This window comes from Pelodiscus sinensis, chromosome 4, assembly GCF_052426305.1.
Source record: "Pelodiscus sinensis isolate ZL-2025 chromosome 4, ASM5242630v1, whole genome shotgun sequence".
NCBI classification, from domain to species: Eukaryota; Metazoa; Chordata; order Testudines; family Trionychidae; genus Pelodiscus; species Pelodiscus sinensis.
The window spans coordinates 105,108,728-105,124,179 of NC_143055.1; the positions used below are offsets into that span (position 1 = coordinate 105,108,728).

At 42.5% G+C, this 15,452-nt stretch overlaps 1 protein-coding gene across 5 annotated transcripts in view; it reads left to right on the forward strand.

Moving 5' to 3' along the window:
* Window positions 1–15,452, forward strand: part of ZGRF1 (zinc finger GRF-type containing 1) — a 62,143-nt gene that overhangs the window by 34,027 nt on the left and 12,664 nt on the right. For all 5 annotated transcript variants that reach the window (XM_075929746.2, XM_089778040.1, XM_089778041.1 and 2 more), the window contains 6 exons: window positions 191–450; window positions 1,631–1,790; window positions 8,647–8,724; window positions 13,226–13,373; window positions 13,861–13,988; window positions 14,890–15,013. In XM_075929746.2, the coding sequence (XP_075785861.2) occupies window positions 191–450; window positions 1,631–1,790; window positions 8,647–8,724; window positions 13,226–13,373; window positions 13,861–13,988; window positions 14,890–15,013 (898 nt within the window). The remainder of the gene's footprint in view (window positions 1–190; window positions 451–1,630; window positions 1,791–8,646; window positions 8,725–13,225; window positions 13,374–13,860; window positions 13,989–14,889; window positions 15,014–15,452) is intronic.

Consider the following 15,452-nt stretch of genomic DNA (forward strand, 5'->3'; position numbering starts at 1 on the left):
TGAAAATATTTTTTTAAACCTGAAAATATGTCAAAAAGATAGTGTAGTTTTGATTCCCCCCTTAGAACAGCAATTTTACATGTATGGGTGCATGCACAAAATTCTGTGTGCATGCATAAGTTAAGTATACGTTCATTTAGTCTCACACAGTCCGAATTTACTTATCGATCAACTGTTGTGTTTTTCTTAGGCCTGTCAGCGTCAAACATGCTCACGACAGAGTCAACAAAAGAAAATTTATTCCGCCAGCCTTAAATACCAAGTGTACAATGATGTGTGGGCTTCTCAGTCCAGAAGTAACATTGGGATTGGCCAGAAAGATGATCCAGACATTCCAGCTGAACACAGATCAAGCTACAGCACTGATTCAAATAGCTCAGATGATGGCATCCCATGAAAATGATGCACAAATGGAAAACCAGCAGACCTTCCCTATCACAATCATACATGGTAAAAAAAAACCAAAGTAAAGCCACCAAGTTAAATCCCTTATTTGTATTGATTAATCCTTTGAGCCCTTTTACTGTACACACAAGCATCCAAAGAGATGCTAGATCATTTGATCTATGTATGAATAGAAGTTGTAGTGGAATATCCATGTCTAAATTCTTTAAATGCTGACATAATACATTGAAGCGAAGCCCATGAGAACTATGTATTTACAACATTCTAGAATTAATGATATCCTCATGCCCAGTTTAATGCTGGGCCATCTCCAACTTCCAGGTAAATGTTAATGGGAGCCCCCTGTACAAGTAATGTTCTTACTTCAGGTAGTTCATCGAACTACTTGCCCTTTCCTCTTGAACATCCATTTCTTCCATGAGGCCTACAAGAAACATGTTGATTAAGGCTTTGATTCCACTTCAGGATCATCAGCACCATCCCTTGTGCCCTTGCAGCATTCCTCTAAGCTCTGTAGGACTTTGGGTTCCATGTTAGCAGATCCAATGGCAGAGTCTGGATTTGTTCCTGTATCCATTCTATCAATGTATCTCGTATAAAAAAGTACTGTATGTGCCACCATGCTGTACACTGGCCTTGCTACATACAATAGCCACAGAATCAACTTAACAATATTTTTTATCCTTGATTATCTACTCTTCCCTACTGTCTTTTTGCACTCTATCCAAATAGGTTGTAAACACTTCAGAGATTTTATTTTTGGGAATCATGTAGCTTAGTCTGGGGCCTATTAAGACAAAACACATTTATAAAAACATTGTATAATACTTTGGATCTAGCTGCCTATTTAAAAAAAATTGTTATGCTGTCAGCACACACATCTATTATTCCATTTGTAGAGTGTCTTATGTCACTGTTTCCCTTTCTAAAAGTCTACATACTTCTCCCTCAAGGCATACCACACACCTTGCAGACCCTCACTTTGCATTGGCTTCCAGAGAAGATTTCTGCCTTAGCAACTTTTAGTCCAGCAACATGTTTTTTTGCCAGGACATTTGGCAATAGTTTCTTAGCTTCCCTGTTCTTTACTTTTTCTAAACATAAACTTATCTAAACAATAACCAAGACAAAATGTAGGCCCACAAGAATGTATATTTGATGAATTGTATGTTTTCTTGAAATTATTCATTTGTAACCTTGAGTTTTTCTTCTCCCACAATGCTAGGTGTTTTTGGAGCTGGAAAGAGTTACTTGCTGTCTGTTGTGGTCTTGTTCCTGGTACAGCTCTTTGAAAGCAGTGAAGAAGCTGAAGGCTCAAAACCATCCCCATGGAAACTTCTGATTGCTTCTTCCACTAATGTTGCTGTTGACAGGGTACTTCTTGGGTAGGTAACCTTGAATATAAAGGATTCAAGTGTGTGTATTATAGTGGCATATTTGCCTTGTTAAACGTAATTGTGTTTTTCTTTCCAGTATAAAATAAATTGTGTCCTTCTCTTCTCTTGTAATAGCTCTTGCCCCTTCCCTCTCTCCCTAGAGCAGCTCACCTGAGCTCAAGGATTGTGTAAGTCTAGTCTAGCAGTATTAACTGTACAAGGCTAAGTTTAAACTAATCTCCAGTATTCCAGTCAGCCGACTTGCTCAGTCACAGATGAGAGAGGCGCATTATAGCATCTTCTCTAGGTAGCATTATAGCACCTTCTCTATCCTCAAGCATGATACAGAATGGCCAACCTAGGGTATGTCTACACTACAAAGTTAATTCGAACTAACAGACGTTAGTTCGAATTAACTTTGATAGGCGCTACACTAGCGCTCTACTAGTTCAAACTTAATTCGAACTAGGTAAACTTCATTTTACGAGGACTAACGCCTAGTTCGAATTAGCTAGTTCGAATTAAGGGATGTGTAGCCACTTAATTCGAACTAGTGGTAAGCTAGCCCTCCCCAGCTTTCCCTGGTGGCCACTCTGGGCACCACCAGGGAAACTCGTCTGCCCCCCTCCCGGCCCTGGAGCCCTTAAAGGGGCACAGGCTGGCTACGGTGCCCGTGCCAGGTGCAAGCCTGCCAGCACCCAGCCAGCAGACCCTGCAACCGGCACGGCTCGAGGCAGCCACCCGCTGCCACCCAGCCCTCCCCCTCTTCCCGGGACCAGGCTGGCGGCTCCCGGGAGCCTGCCCAGGTCCGCAAGAGGCGGGTGCCCGCCTGGTCTAGTGCGGAGATCGTGGACCTCATCCACGACCTCCGCACTAGGCACAGGAAAGTGGCCATCTAGGACAGGATAGCTGCCATCCTGGCCACCCGGGAGCAGGTGTGCATGAAAATCAAGGTGGTCCACTGAGACCCCCGACCCTGAGCCCTGAGCTTAGAATGTCCGTACTGGGTCAGACCAAAGGTCCATCTAGCCCAGTAGCCTGTCTGCCGACAGTGGCCAACACTAGGGACCCTGGAGGGGATGGACCAAAACAATGACCAAGCCATTTGTCTCGTGCCATCCATCTCCAGCCTTCCACAAACAGAGGCCAGGGACACCATTTCTGCCCCCTGGCTAATAGCACTCCATGGACCCAACCTCCATGACTTTATCTCACTTCTCTTTAAACTCTGTTCTAGTTCTAGCCTTCACAGCCTCCTGCAGCAAGGAGTTCCACAGGTTGATGATTTGCTTTGTGAAGAACAACTTTCTGTTACTAGTTTGAAGCCTGCTACCCATTCATTTCATTTGGTGTCCTCTAGTCCTTCTATTATGGGAACTTTTCTTTATGCACCCTCTCCACACCACTCTTGCTTTTATAGACCTCTATCATATCCCCCCTCAGTCTCCTCTTTTCTAAGCTGAGAAGTCCCCGTCTCTTTAGCCTCTCTTCATATGGGACCTGTTCCAAACCCCTGATCATTTTAGTTGCCCTCCCCTCTCCCACCCTCTCTCTTCCCCTCTCCCACCTCCTTTTCCCAGTTTCCCTGAGTTTTGTTCAATAAAGAGAGTTTCTATTTTTGAACACACATGTCCTTTATTTTGTACATCAGGAAGGGGGCCTAGGGAGGGATAAGTGGAAGGAGGTGAGGGAGGAATGGGGTACGAGCCCCCGATGGGGAGGACTGGGCTGGCTCTGTGCGCTTCTCAGGGTGGAAGCTCTCCTGAAGCCCCTTGATTGACCCCCCCCTCCGGATGGCAGTCTGCGGCAAGTGCAGCCGCGCTGATGGCCGAGTGCTGTGATGTGCCGAGTGTGGGCATTCAGGGCACTCCAAGCCAGGACTGCTTTGCAAGCGGGGAACCCCTGAGAAGTGTCTGTCCAGGGTGGGGGTCGGGTCCCTTTAAGCACAGCCCTCGGCTAGCCTGAGGCAGCAGCTCCACACTCTAAGTCCTACTCTGATGCCCTGCTGGCACTGCTTCCGGCCATCCTTAACCTCAGTTCAGGGTCCACTCAGTGTGGACATGCTAGTTCGAATTAGCAAAACGCTAATTCGAACTAGTTTTTAAGTCTAGATGCACTAGTTCGAATTAGCTTAGTTCGAATTAACTAATTCGAACTAGCTTAGTTCGAATTAGTGCTGTAGTGTAGACATACCCCTAGTGAGGAGGGCTTTAAACTTGGTTAGATGGGGACAGGTGAGCAAAGCCCACGGGTAAGTGCAGAAAGGAGGGTCAGGGCAAAACTTGGAGGCAAGGTCAAATCAGGATCTTAGATGCCTATATACAAGTGAGAAGTATGGGAAATAATCAGGAAGAACTGGAGTGCTAATAAATTACGACATTGTTGGCATCACAGAAACTTGGTGGGATAATACACGATTGGAATGTTTGTATGGAAGGGTACAGCTTGTTCAGGAAGGATAGACAGGGAAAAAAGGGAGGTGTTGCGTTATACATTAAAAATGAACACACTTGCACTGAGGTGGACATGATCACACTTGCAGTGAGGTGGAGATGGACATAGGAGATGGAAGTGTTGGGAGTCTCTGGGTTAGGCTAAAAGGGATTAAAAACAAAGGTGATGTCATGCTAGGAGTCTACTACAGGCCACCTACCCAGGTGGAAGAAGTGGATGAGGTTCTTTTTAAACAACTAACAAAATCATCCAAAGGCCAAGATTTGGTGGTGATGGGGGACTTCAGCTATCCAGATATATGTTGGGAAAATAACACTGCAGGGCACAGACTATCCAATAAGTTCTTGAACTGCTCTGGAGACAACATTTTTTTTCAGAAGGTTGAAAAAGCTACTGCGGGAAAGCTGTTCTAGATTTGATCCTAACAAATAGGGAGGAACTGGTTGAGAATTTGCAAGTGGAAGGCAGCTTGGGTGAAAGTGATCATGAAATCATAGAGTTCACAATTCTAAGGAAGGGTAGAAAGGAGAACAGCAAAATAGAGACAATGGATTTCAGGAAGGCGGATTTTGGTAAGCTCAGAGAGCTGATAGGTAAGGTCCCACGGGAATCGAGACTGAGGGGAAAAACAACAGAGGAGAGTTGGCAGTTTTTCAAAGGGACATTGATAAGGGCTCAAAAGCAAGCTATTCCGATGTGTCGGAAAGATAGAAAATATGGCAAAAGACCGCCTCAGCTTAACGAAGAGATCTTACATGATCTAAAAATAAAAAAGGAGTCATATACAAAATGGAAAGTAGAACAAATTACAAAGGATGAATATAGGCAAACAACACAGGAATGAGGGGGCAAGATTAGAAAGGCAAAGGCACAGAATGAGCTGAAACTATCTACGGGAATAAAGGGAAACAAGAAGACGTTTTATAAATTCATTAGAAGCAAGAGGAAGACCAAGGAGAGGGTAGGCCCACTGGTACATGAGGAGGGAGAAACAGTAACAGGAAACTTGGAAATGTCAGAGATGCTCAATGACTTTTCAGTGAAGACAAAGAAGAGAAACAAAGAAGTCTGTAGGAATGCCTAACATAGTGAATGCTAGTGGGAAGGGGGAAGTTTTAGAAGGTAAAATTAAAAAAAGAACAAGTTAAAAATCACCTAGAAAAGTTAGATGCCTGCAAGTCACCAGGGCCTGGTGAAATGCAACCTAGAATACTCAAGGAGCTGATAGAGGAGGTATCTGAGCCCCTAGCTATCATCTTTGGAAAATCATGGGAGACAGAAGAGATTCCAGAGGACTGGAAAAGAGCAAATATAGTGCCCATTCATAAAAAGGGAAATAAGAACAACCCAGGAAACTACAGACCAGTTAGTTTAACTTCTGTGCCAGGGAAGATAATGGAGCAAGTAATTGAGGAAATCATCTGTAAACACTTGGAAAGTGACAGGGAACAGCCAGCATGGATTTGTAAAGAACAAATCATGTCAAATCAATCTGATAGCTTTCTTTGATAGGATAATGAGTCTTGTGGATAAGGGAGAAGTGGTGGATGTGGTATACCTAGACTTTAGTAAGGCGTTTGATACGGTCTCACATGATATTCTTATCAATAAACTAGGTAAATACAACTTAGATGGGGCTACTATAAGGTGGGTGCATAACTGGCTGGATAACTGTACTCAGAGAGTAGTTATTAATGGTTCACAATCCTGCTGGAAAGGTATAACCAGTGGGGTTCCGCAGGGGTCTGTTTTGGGACCGGCTCTGTTCAATATCTTCATTAACGATTTAGATATTGGCATAGAAAGTACGCTTACTAAGTTTGCAGATGATACCAAGCTGGGAGGGGTTGCGACTAATCTGGAGGATAGGGTCATAATTCAAAATGACCTGGACAAATTGGAGAAATGGTCTGAGGTAAATAGAATGAAGTTTAATAAAGACAAATGCCAAGTGCTCCACTTAGGAAGAACAATCAGTTTCATACATACAGAATGGGAAGCGACTGTCTGGGAAGGCGTATGGCAGAAAGCGATCTAGGAGTTATAGTGGACCACAAGTTGAATATGAGTCAGCAGTGTAATGCTGTTATAAAGAAAGCAAACATGATTCTGGGATGCATTAACAGGTGTGTTGTGAGCAAGACACGAGAAGTCATTTTTCCATTCTACTCTGCGCCGGTTAGGCCTCAGTTGGAGTGTTATGTCCAGTTCTGGGCACCACATTTCAAGAAAGATGGAGAAATTGGAGAGGGTCCAGAGAAGAGCAACAAGAATGATTAAAGGTCTAGAGAACATGACCTATGATGGAAGACTGAAGGAATTGGGTTTGTTTAGTTTAGAAAAGAGAAGATTGAGGGGGGACATGATAGCAGTTTTCAGATATCTAAAAGGGTGTCATAAGGAGGAGGGAGAAAACTTGTTCATCTTGGCCTCTGGGGATAGAACAAGAAACAATGGGCTTAAACTGCAGCAAGGGAGGTTTAGGTTGGACATTAGGAAAAAGTTCCTAACTTATTCCAGTGTTTGACTACACTGACAATTGCCCAGGGAGGTTGTGGAATTTCCATCTCTGGAGATATTTAAGAGTAGGTTAGATAAATGTCTATCAGGGATGGTCTAGACAGTATTTGGTCCTGCCATGAGGGCAGAGGACTGGACTCGATGACCTCTCGAGGTCCCTTTCAGTCCTAGTATTTTATGATTCTATGATGCCTTTATTATTGGCCCAAAGTGGCTAATGGTTTGGGCATCTCAAGAGGCAGAGGAAGTGATGCTGAAAGATAAGAGTTGATGGTGATTTGGAGATGGGAAAAGTTCGAGTATGAACAGTCCATAGTGTACACCAGGTCCATTGAGTGCCCAGATCAGCAGGAAATGGCAGCAAGAGGCTTTTCGGTAAGAGGATGAGGAGGAAATCAACAAGAATAAGACAAGGTGACTGAGGAAAAAGAAAAACCAGCCAGAGTCAAAGGAGAAAGTGGCTTAGAAGAATGCTTGACTACAACCCAATGTAAGGTGGGGAAGTTAGACAACATATACTTCCAAGGAAGTGGCTCTGTGGGGCTGGAAGCTACAGAAAGGAGAGAGAAACAACATCTAGTACAGTGGTTCCCAACCTTTTCGAGCATACGGACCCCTTTTCCATCTATTAAAATTTCACCCCCCTCCCAGGGGAAGAAAAAAGAAAGGAAAAGAAAAAGAAAAGTAAGGATTGGGCCCCTTTTTTAAACTTTCTATGAACCCCCTGCATTACCATTACAGACCACCAAGCGTCCGTGGACCACAGGTTGGGAACCACTGATCTAGCATACAAAGCTTGAGAAGGTAAGGTCTTGGCAGGAGAGAGCAAATACAGATGCAGGGAGATGGTCATCACAAATTCTGGCTAACATACACAGATAGCACAACACTAAGAGTTTATGACCTAGATTAATTTTGTTGCTGAGTGGCTCAAGTGCTCCTTGAGAGGAAGGGAGGAAGGAAGAGGGAGAAATAGAATGAAGTTTAGTGGTGGATGTGAAGACAAGAGGATGATAAATCAGAAATAAAGGGGGCAGGGTTAAGAAAAGACAACAGCAGCTATGAGTGTGAGGGTACGTCTAGACTACATGCCTCTGTCGCCAGAGGCATGTAGATTATGCTACCAGACATAGTAAAATGAAGCGGCGATTTAAATAATCGCCGCTTCATTTACATTTACATGGCTGCCACGCGGAGCTGACAAACAGCTGATCAGCTGTTTGTTGGCTCAGCACGATAGTCTGGACACACGGGTGTCGACATCAAAGCTATGTGTCGACCACCCAGGTAAGCCTCCTGGGATGAGGTTTACCTGGGTGGTCGACAAATACCTTTGATGTCAACACCCGCACGTCCAGAATATCGTGCTGAGCCGACAAACAGCTGGTCAGCTGTTTGTCAGCTCAGCGCGGCAACCATGTAAATTTAAATGAAGCGGCGATTATTTAAATCGCCGCTTCATTTTACTATGTCTGGTAGCCTAATCTACATGCCTCTGGCAACAGAGGCATGTAGTCTAGACGTACCCTTAGAGATCAACAGGTGCAGCCAGGATGAGAAGAAAGTTGGAGAGATTCAGATGTGGTGAAGCGTCTGGGAGTAAATGATGGGGATGAAAGGAGGGCTAAAAAGAGGGTAACAGGATGCAGGTGAGGAGTGGTTTTGGGAGGACAGTTATAAAAAGTATGAAGCACTGTGGGAAATAGAATCAAAATTAACCTACTCTTGTCATAACAAAACAATGCATTTTTTGTGCTACATTACTTCTTGTGATAAATTGGCTATAAATATTTGTATTAGTGTTTTGATCTTCGTCCCTCTTAAAAGCATGGGGGAAAACTGCAAGTTTTGCATCTTGTTCCATTTCTACAATAAATGTATTTTATCAAAGTCTACTAGATCTTGGATTTGAGGACTTCATCAGAGTTGGAAGTGTTAGAAAAATTGCCAAGAGAGTTCTTCCTTACAGGTAAAAAACTTAAGATCTTCAAAGGACTGAATAGATCACCATTGATAGTAGTAGTACCGTAAGATGACTGCTGTGTAAACGTGATTTTAATGGTGTCTTGCAGAACAGTTTATTTTTTACAGAAAATGTAATAGTTGTAATGGCTTATAGTTTGTAAACAAGCAGTTGTATATGGCTGTATTAATCTATACATGCTTGGATTTTAGACATTTATCTCTTTAAAAGTTGGTATTGTGACTCGTTGGATCACAGAGATTCATTTGGGACTGTCACTTGATGTGCTGATCATATCACTGAGCCCACCCTATCTACCCTCTGGGGTGCTCCACCACAAGCACTAGTCTCCCACAGCAAAGGCCCAGAATTGAGTTAACAGCCACCCCAGCAGAGTAACACAGACATGAATATCAGTTCTGGGAGGGCTCAGTTACGGGGACTTGTCAGCATCTAGGAGCACAGCCCCAAGTAGGACCAAAAACCCAGATAACTCTGTCTTACTCTATATGCTACATTGTCCTGCATTTTGCTTCAGCTACCCCAGACTAACACGGCTACATTTCTATCACTATTCTATATGAAAAAGTGTTACAGAGAAAGCGCATGAAGTCCTCTCCCTTTATCAATGAAAGAAGTGTGAATAGTAGGGATGTTAGATACCATGTAATTGAATAATCATGTAACTGCACCAAATATTTGTTAGTCTGTGGGGGTGGGGCAGGTACAGAGGCAGCAGCATGAGAAAGCAGCAGCCCCTGTCCACACAGGGCCCGAGCTCCTCGCGGACAGAGGCTGTGACGGCATCCCAGGGAGCAGCCTCTGTCCACAGTGAGCCTGGGCTCACCAAATATTTCTTCTGTCCGTAGTGAGCCTGCTCCATGGCAGCCTCCCCTGCCCCCTTCCCATTCTGGTGCCTCCGATGGCCAGTTTCCCACATGTACCAGCTCCCGCCTGCCCGCCTCATCCTCTGCGCTGCTGCCTCTCTATCAGAGGCAGCAGTGAGGGCTTAGGGAAGCAGTGGCTCTGTGGGATCAGGTGCTTGCTGGGAGACGGTTTAAAAGCCAGCTCCCTATGGACACTGGCTCCAACCTCCCTACCCCTTGCTGCCTCTGATAGAGGCAGAGGGGTGTTGCATGTAGTCGATAGGTTTAACTGATAAGCCCAGGCTTATCAGTTAATCGTGTACTCGACTATATGTTGACATCCCTAGTGCACAGTTGTTGTTCCACATCTCCCTCCCACCCCCATAACTGTTATTTACACTAGGTTAAACAAGTGATTTTTTTAAGTATAAAAAGTAGGATTTAAGTGATTACAAGTGAAAACAGATAGATCAAAGTAAGTTACTAAGCAAAAAACAAAACAAAACACGCCAGCTAAACCAAATACACTAAGAAGAGTTGTTAGAGATCATTTCTCACCGTAGTTCTTATTTTAAGTGCAGTTCTTCACAAGCCAGAGCTGATCTTTTTCCTTTGACCTGAGCCCAGTAATGTTCCTGCACCCTTCTCATTATAGTTCTTTTCTTTTTCATGTGTTCTTCTGCCTCCTATGGGAGGGAGGCAATTTCAAATGCCAGCTAAAAACCCTCTTTGTTTGCTCCCCATCCTTCAAATAGAATTTCCCCAGGACGGGAATCCTTTGTTCCATTCTCCCCCTCATTCTGAACAAGTACAAAATTCAAGAAGAATTCCAGTACCAGGTAGCATGGTCACGTGTCTCTGTAGGACCAACTACAATGTGGGCTTACAAAAAAACCAAAACTATTTACAGCTCATTGTCTTGAGCACTGGGCCAGGAAAATTCCTTAAGTGCTGACTTTCACTAAAATAATGGCTCACACTAGAAGATTTAGGTTAACAAACAGGTTTACATTTCCTATTTCTAACTTCACATATAAGAATATATGCACACAATTAGAATATTCACAGTCAGTGGATTACAAGCTTTTCAATAACAGTTTATATGCCAAATTTTGCATAAATCATATGAGTTATGCATAATCAAAAATATTTTCATAAAAATATGGGGGTCCAGTGTCACAGGTATGATTTAAGCAGAAGTGACCTAGATAACTTAAATTGCACAGAAAATAGCATGAACTGAAAAGGAGAAGCTTGGAAAATTATTCAGTTAATCACCAGCTGAGTGTCACACTGCTGCCATATGTAAACCTGACTCATAGACTTTAAAGTCAGAAGGGACCATTATGGTCATCTAGTCTGACCCCCTGCACAGTGCAGGCCACAAAATCTCACCCACCCCTCCTAGAATAATCCTCTCACCTATATCTCAGATATTGAAGCCTTCAAATACTTTGAAGACCCCAAGATGCAGAGAATCCTCTAGCTGTGATCTGTACCCCATGCTACAGAGGAAGGCGAAAAACCTCCAGGGCCTCTGCCAATCTACCCTGGAGGAAAATTCCTTCCCAACCCCAAATATGGCGATCAGCTAAACCCTGAGCATGTGGGCAAGACTCATCAGCCAGACACCCAGAAAGTTCTCTATAGTAACTCCTATCTTCCCTCCATTGACCTATTTCCCACTGATAATGAATGGTCAATTAGTTACCAAGATCATGTTAGCTCATCAAACCATCCCCTTCATAAACCCATCTAGTTTAATCTTGAAACCAGATAGATCTTTTGCCCCCACTACTTCCCTTGGAAGGCCGTTCCAGAACCTCACTCCTCTAATGGTTAGAAACCTTTGTCTAATCTCAAGTCTAAACTTCCTACTAGCCAGCTTATATCCATTTGTTCTTGTGTCCACATTGGTATTAAACTTAAATAATTCCTCTCCCTCCCTGGTATTTATCCCTCTAATATATTTAAAAAGTGCAATCATGTCCCCCCTCAGCCTTCTTTTGGTTAAAGTAAACAAGCCAAGCTCCTTGAGTCTCCATTCATAAGACAGGTTTTCCATTCCTCGGATCATCCTAGTGGCCCTTCTTTGTACCTGTTCCAGTTTGAATTCATCCTTCTTAAACATGGGAGACCAGAACTGCACACAGTATTCCAAATGGGGTCTCACCAATGCCTTGTATAATGGCACTAACATCTCCTTATCCCTACTACATCCCAAGATCGTATTAGCCTTTTTCAGGCCCATGTCACAATGGCGGCTCATAGTCATTCTATAATCAACCAGGACTCCGAGGTCCTTCTCCTCCTCCGTTACTTCCAACTGATGTGTCCCCAGCTTATAACTAAAATTCTTGTTATTAATCCCTAAATGCATTACCTTACACTTCTCACTATTAAATTTCATCCTATTGCCATCACTCCAATTTACAAGATCATCCAGATCTTCCTGTATGATATCCTGATCCTTTTCTGAACTGGCAATAGCTCCCAACTTTGTGTCATCCGCAAATTTTATTAGGACACTTCCACTTTTGGTGCCAAGATCAGCAAAAAAAAAGATTAAATAAAATTGGCCCCAAAACTGATCCTTGAGGAACTCTGCTAGTAACCTTCCTCAAACCTAACAGTTCACCTTTCAGTATGACCCGCTGTAGTCTCCCCTTTAACCAGTTGCTTATCCACCTCTCAACTTTCATATTAATCCCTATCTTTTCCAATTTAACCAATAATTCCCCATGTGGTACTGTATCAAATGCCTTACTAAAGTCGAGGTAGATCAGATCCACTGCATTTCCTTTATCTAAAAAAATCTGTTACTTTCTCAAAAAAGGAGATCAGGTTGGTTTGGCACGATCTACCTTTTGTAAAACCATGTTGTAATTTGTCCCAATTGCCATTAGCCTCAATGTCTCTAACTACTTTCTCATTCAACATTTTTTCCAGGATCTTACATACTACAGATGTCAAACTAACAGGCCTATAGTTACCTGGGTCGCTTTTTTTCCCTTTCTTAAAAATCGGAACTATATTAGCAATTCTCCAGTCAAATGGTACAACCCCTGAGTTTAGAGATTTATTAAAAAATGTTGCTAATGGACTTGCAAGTTCATGTGCCAGTTCCTTTAATATTCTTGGATGAAGATTATCTGGGCCCCCCGATTTACTCCCATTAAGCTGTTAAAGTTTGGCTTTTACCTCGGATATGGTAATATCTACCTCCTTATCTTTAGTCCCATTTGTTAACTTACCATTATCCCTAAGCTCTTCATTAGCCTCATTAAAGACTGAAGCAAAGTATTTGTTCAAATATTGGGCCATGCCTAGATTATCCTGAACCTCCACTCCATCCTTAGTACCTGCATAAGAATGAAAAAAAAAAAAAAAAACCTCCTCAGTTCTAATCCAGACTACAGCAGACTTGCTAGGAGGCTTTGGGCATGCATGACTTAGATTTGTTTCTTCCGTTACACAGTGGAGAGAATCTTTCCCATGTCATATGGGTATTGTGAAGATTTACAAACATTAATTAAATCAGTCATGACTAAAGTTCTGAATGTGACTATTTTTATTTACTTTTGCATTTTGAGTAAGCAGTTATCAATACACATAACTTTCATTTCAAAATATTTTTAAAGCTTACATGCTGGCTCTGGAAGTGAGAGTGAAGAGTTAAAAGAACTGCTTGCCCTGATGAAAAAAGATTTAACTCCAGCAGAAAAAATATATGTGAGAAAGAGTATCGAACATCATAAACTAGGAACCAATAAAGCTATTCTGCGACAGGTACTAACACAGTGGACTAAAGAAGACAAAGTAAACTTTTTTTTTAATCTTTGAGAAGCCAAGCATACATAAACTGGCACCCCCCTCTGATGTTGGATGCTGTGAAAACTTTATATAGAATGAAATGGACCATACCCAAATAAGCTTTTTTCCAATATACTTGAGTAAATCAAGCTTCTTGTATGTCTTAGTTATTTCACTGTAATAAAGAACAGGAATCACAAGGTCAGAGGCATTCTCTGAAATTTGTAATGTAATGCACAAGATTTATTTGCAAGAGAGGGGAAAACACATAACTTTGAAGACCTGTTTACTAGGAGGTGTTATAATGGATGTTGAAATTCAGTTGTTAGTGTCTGTAAGCCAGAGTGATGGGTACACTTGACATGCCTAGGTAGATAGCTAAATTTCTATGTAACTTATGCTATCATGGAAGCTGTGTATTTGTGTAGGTTGTTAAATCTCTTTCCCACCCTACATCACAAAGGTGAAAGTGGTTGGGGCAACCTGTGCTGCCTGCCCATTCCCTTGCATGAATAACCTGAAGTTCCCTGTGGTGGTGCTGGATGAGTGCAGTCAGATGACAGAACCTACATCGCTCCTTCCCATTGCAAGGTACAAATCAACTGTTCACATTTCTGTGTAATGATCACTTTTAGCTAATGGTGACATATTTAAACAATCCCACTTTGGTATTTTAAGAATATAATTAATTTACACTCAAGAAAACAAATTCTGAACTAGTACTGAACTAGCATTTATTGGACATCTATTTAATTCCACTGGGAAAGAAATGGGATGAGAATTGGTGGATTCTCAACAGATCTAGGGAGTTAATCACTAATGTGACTTGGCTAAGTCCTGCTTAGCCCTCCAGCTAAGCCCCGAATTCCAGAGTTCCACATGTCACAAGCCTTTGCTTGGGGGCCAGGATGGTCTCACCACCACAGAGGAGGTAGAGAAGAGAAAGGATACTACAGAGAATGTAGGAGTACTTTTTAAAAAAAATGTTCACTATGTAGTTTACTGTCATCTACAGCCAAAGTCTTTAGCCCCATTTAGCATAAAATTATCTTACCTCTCAGCAAGTCCAAGGTTTCCTAGGGAAGTAGGCCTGGGACCAAGCTTTTCCTAAATTGAGAACATCCCCGTCCCCCAAGCTAATTTTTCCTCTCTTCTCCTTCCCTTTTCTGGCATTGTTTTGCTCCCTTGTTATTCCTTCAGCATCCTACTCTTCTTGGATGTTGCTTCTCCTTCTCACTCCTCTTGGAATGAACTAGGTCTAAATTACATAGGCCCATACCCTTCCCACTCCTAGTAGCCGTTAAGAGGTTAACTGGAGTCACCTGTGTGAGTTTATTTATCTCCCCTACTTGACCGTTTACTCTGTCACAAGGGGTTAACAGAAGAGGAGCCCAGTACAAAGCAAACTGCTAATTATAAAGAGAAGCAATCAATTAATTCATTTTACAATTTAAGTTTGTGTTTTGGATTTTCATTGGAATGCTTATTGTAGGTTTGTGTGTGAAAAGCTGGTGCTAGTTGGAGACCCTAAACAGCTGCCACCAACTATTCAAGGGTCTGAAGGTGCTCATGATAATGGATTGGAGCAGACTCTCTTTGACCGCCTTAGTTTGATGGTATGTGCTACTAAAAGCTATGGGATGAAATCCAGGCCCTGTTGACTTTAGCGTTGCTGGCATTTCTTTCCTGTGTTCCATGAGGCAGTTAATCTTAATGCATCTTTGTGTAAATGTTATTTTAGGACATTAATTTTTTTTAAATTGCTTTGTCCGGATTTTTTTCTGGAAATGTTACTCAAATAATTGAACAGCTCATAGGAGTTTAAAAATAACATGTGTCTGAATAAAATGGGAGTAACTTCCAGTTACATTAATACGAATGAGAGCTCCAGGAACACAACTGGACTACGTCTAGACTGGCATGATTTTCCGGAAATGCTTTCCGTTAAAAGCATTTTCGGAAAAGCGCATCTAGACTGGCAGGACGCTTTTCCGCAAAAGCACTTTTTGCAGAAAAGCGTCCGTTGCCAATCTAGACGCACTTTTCCGCAAAAAA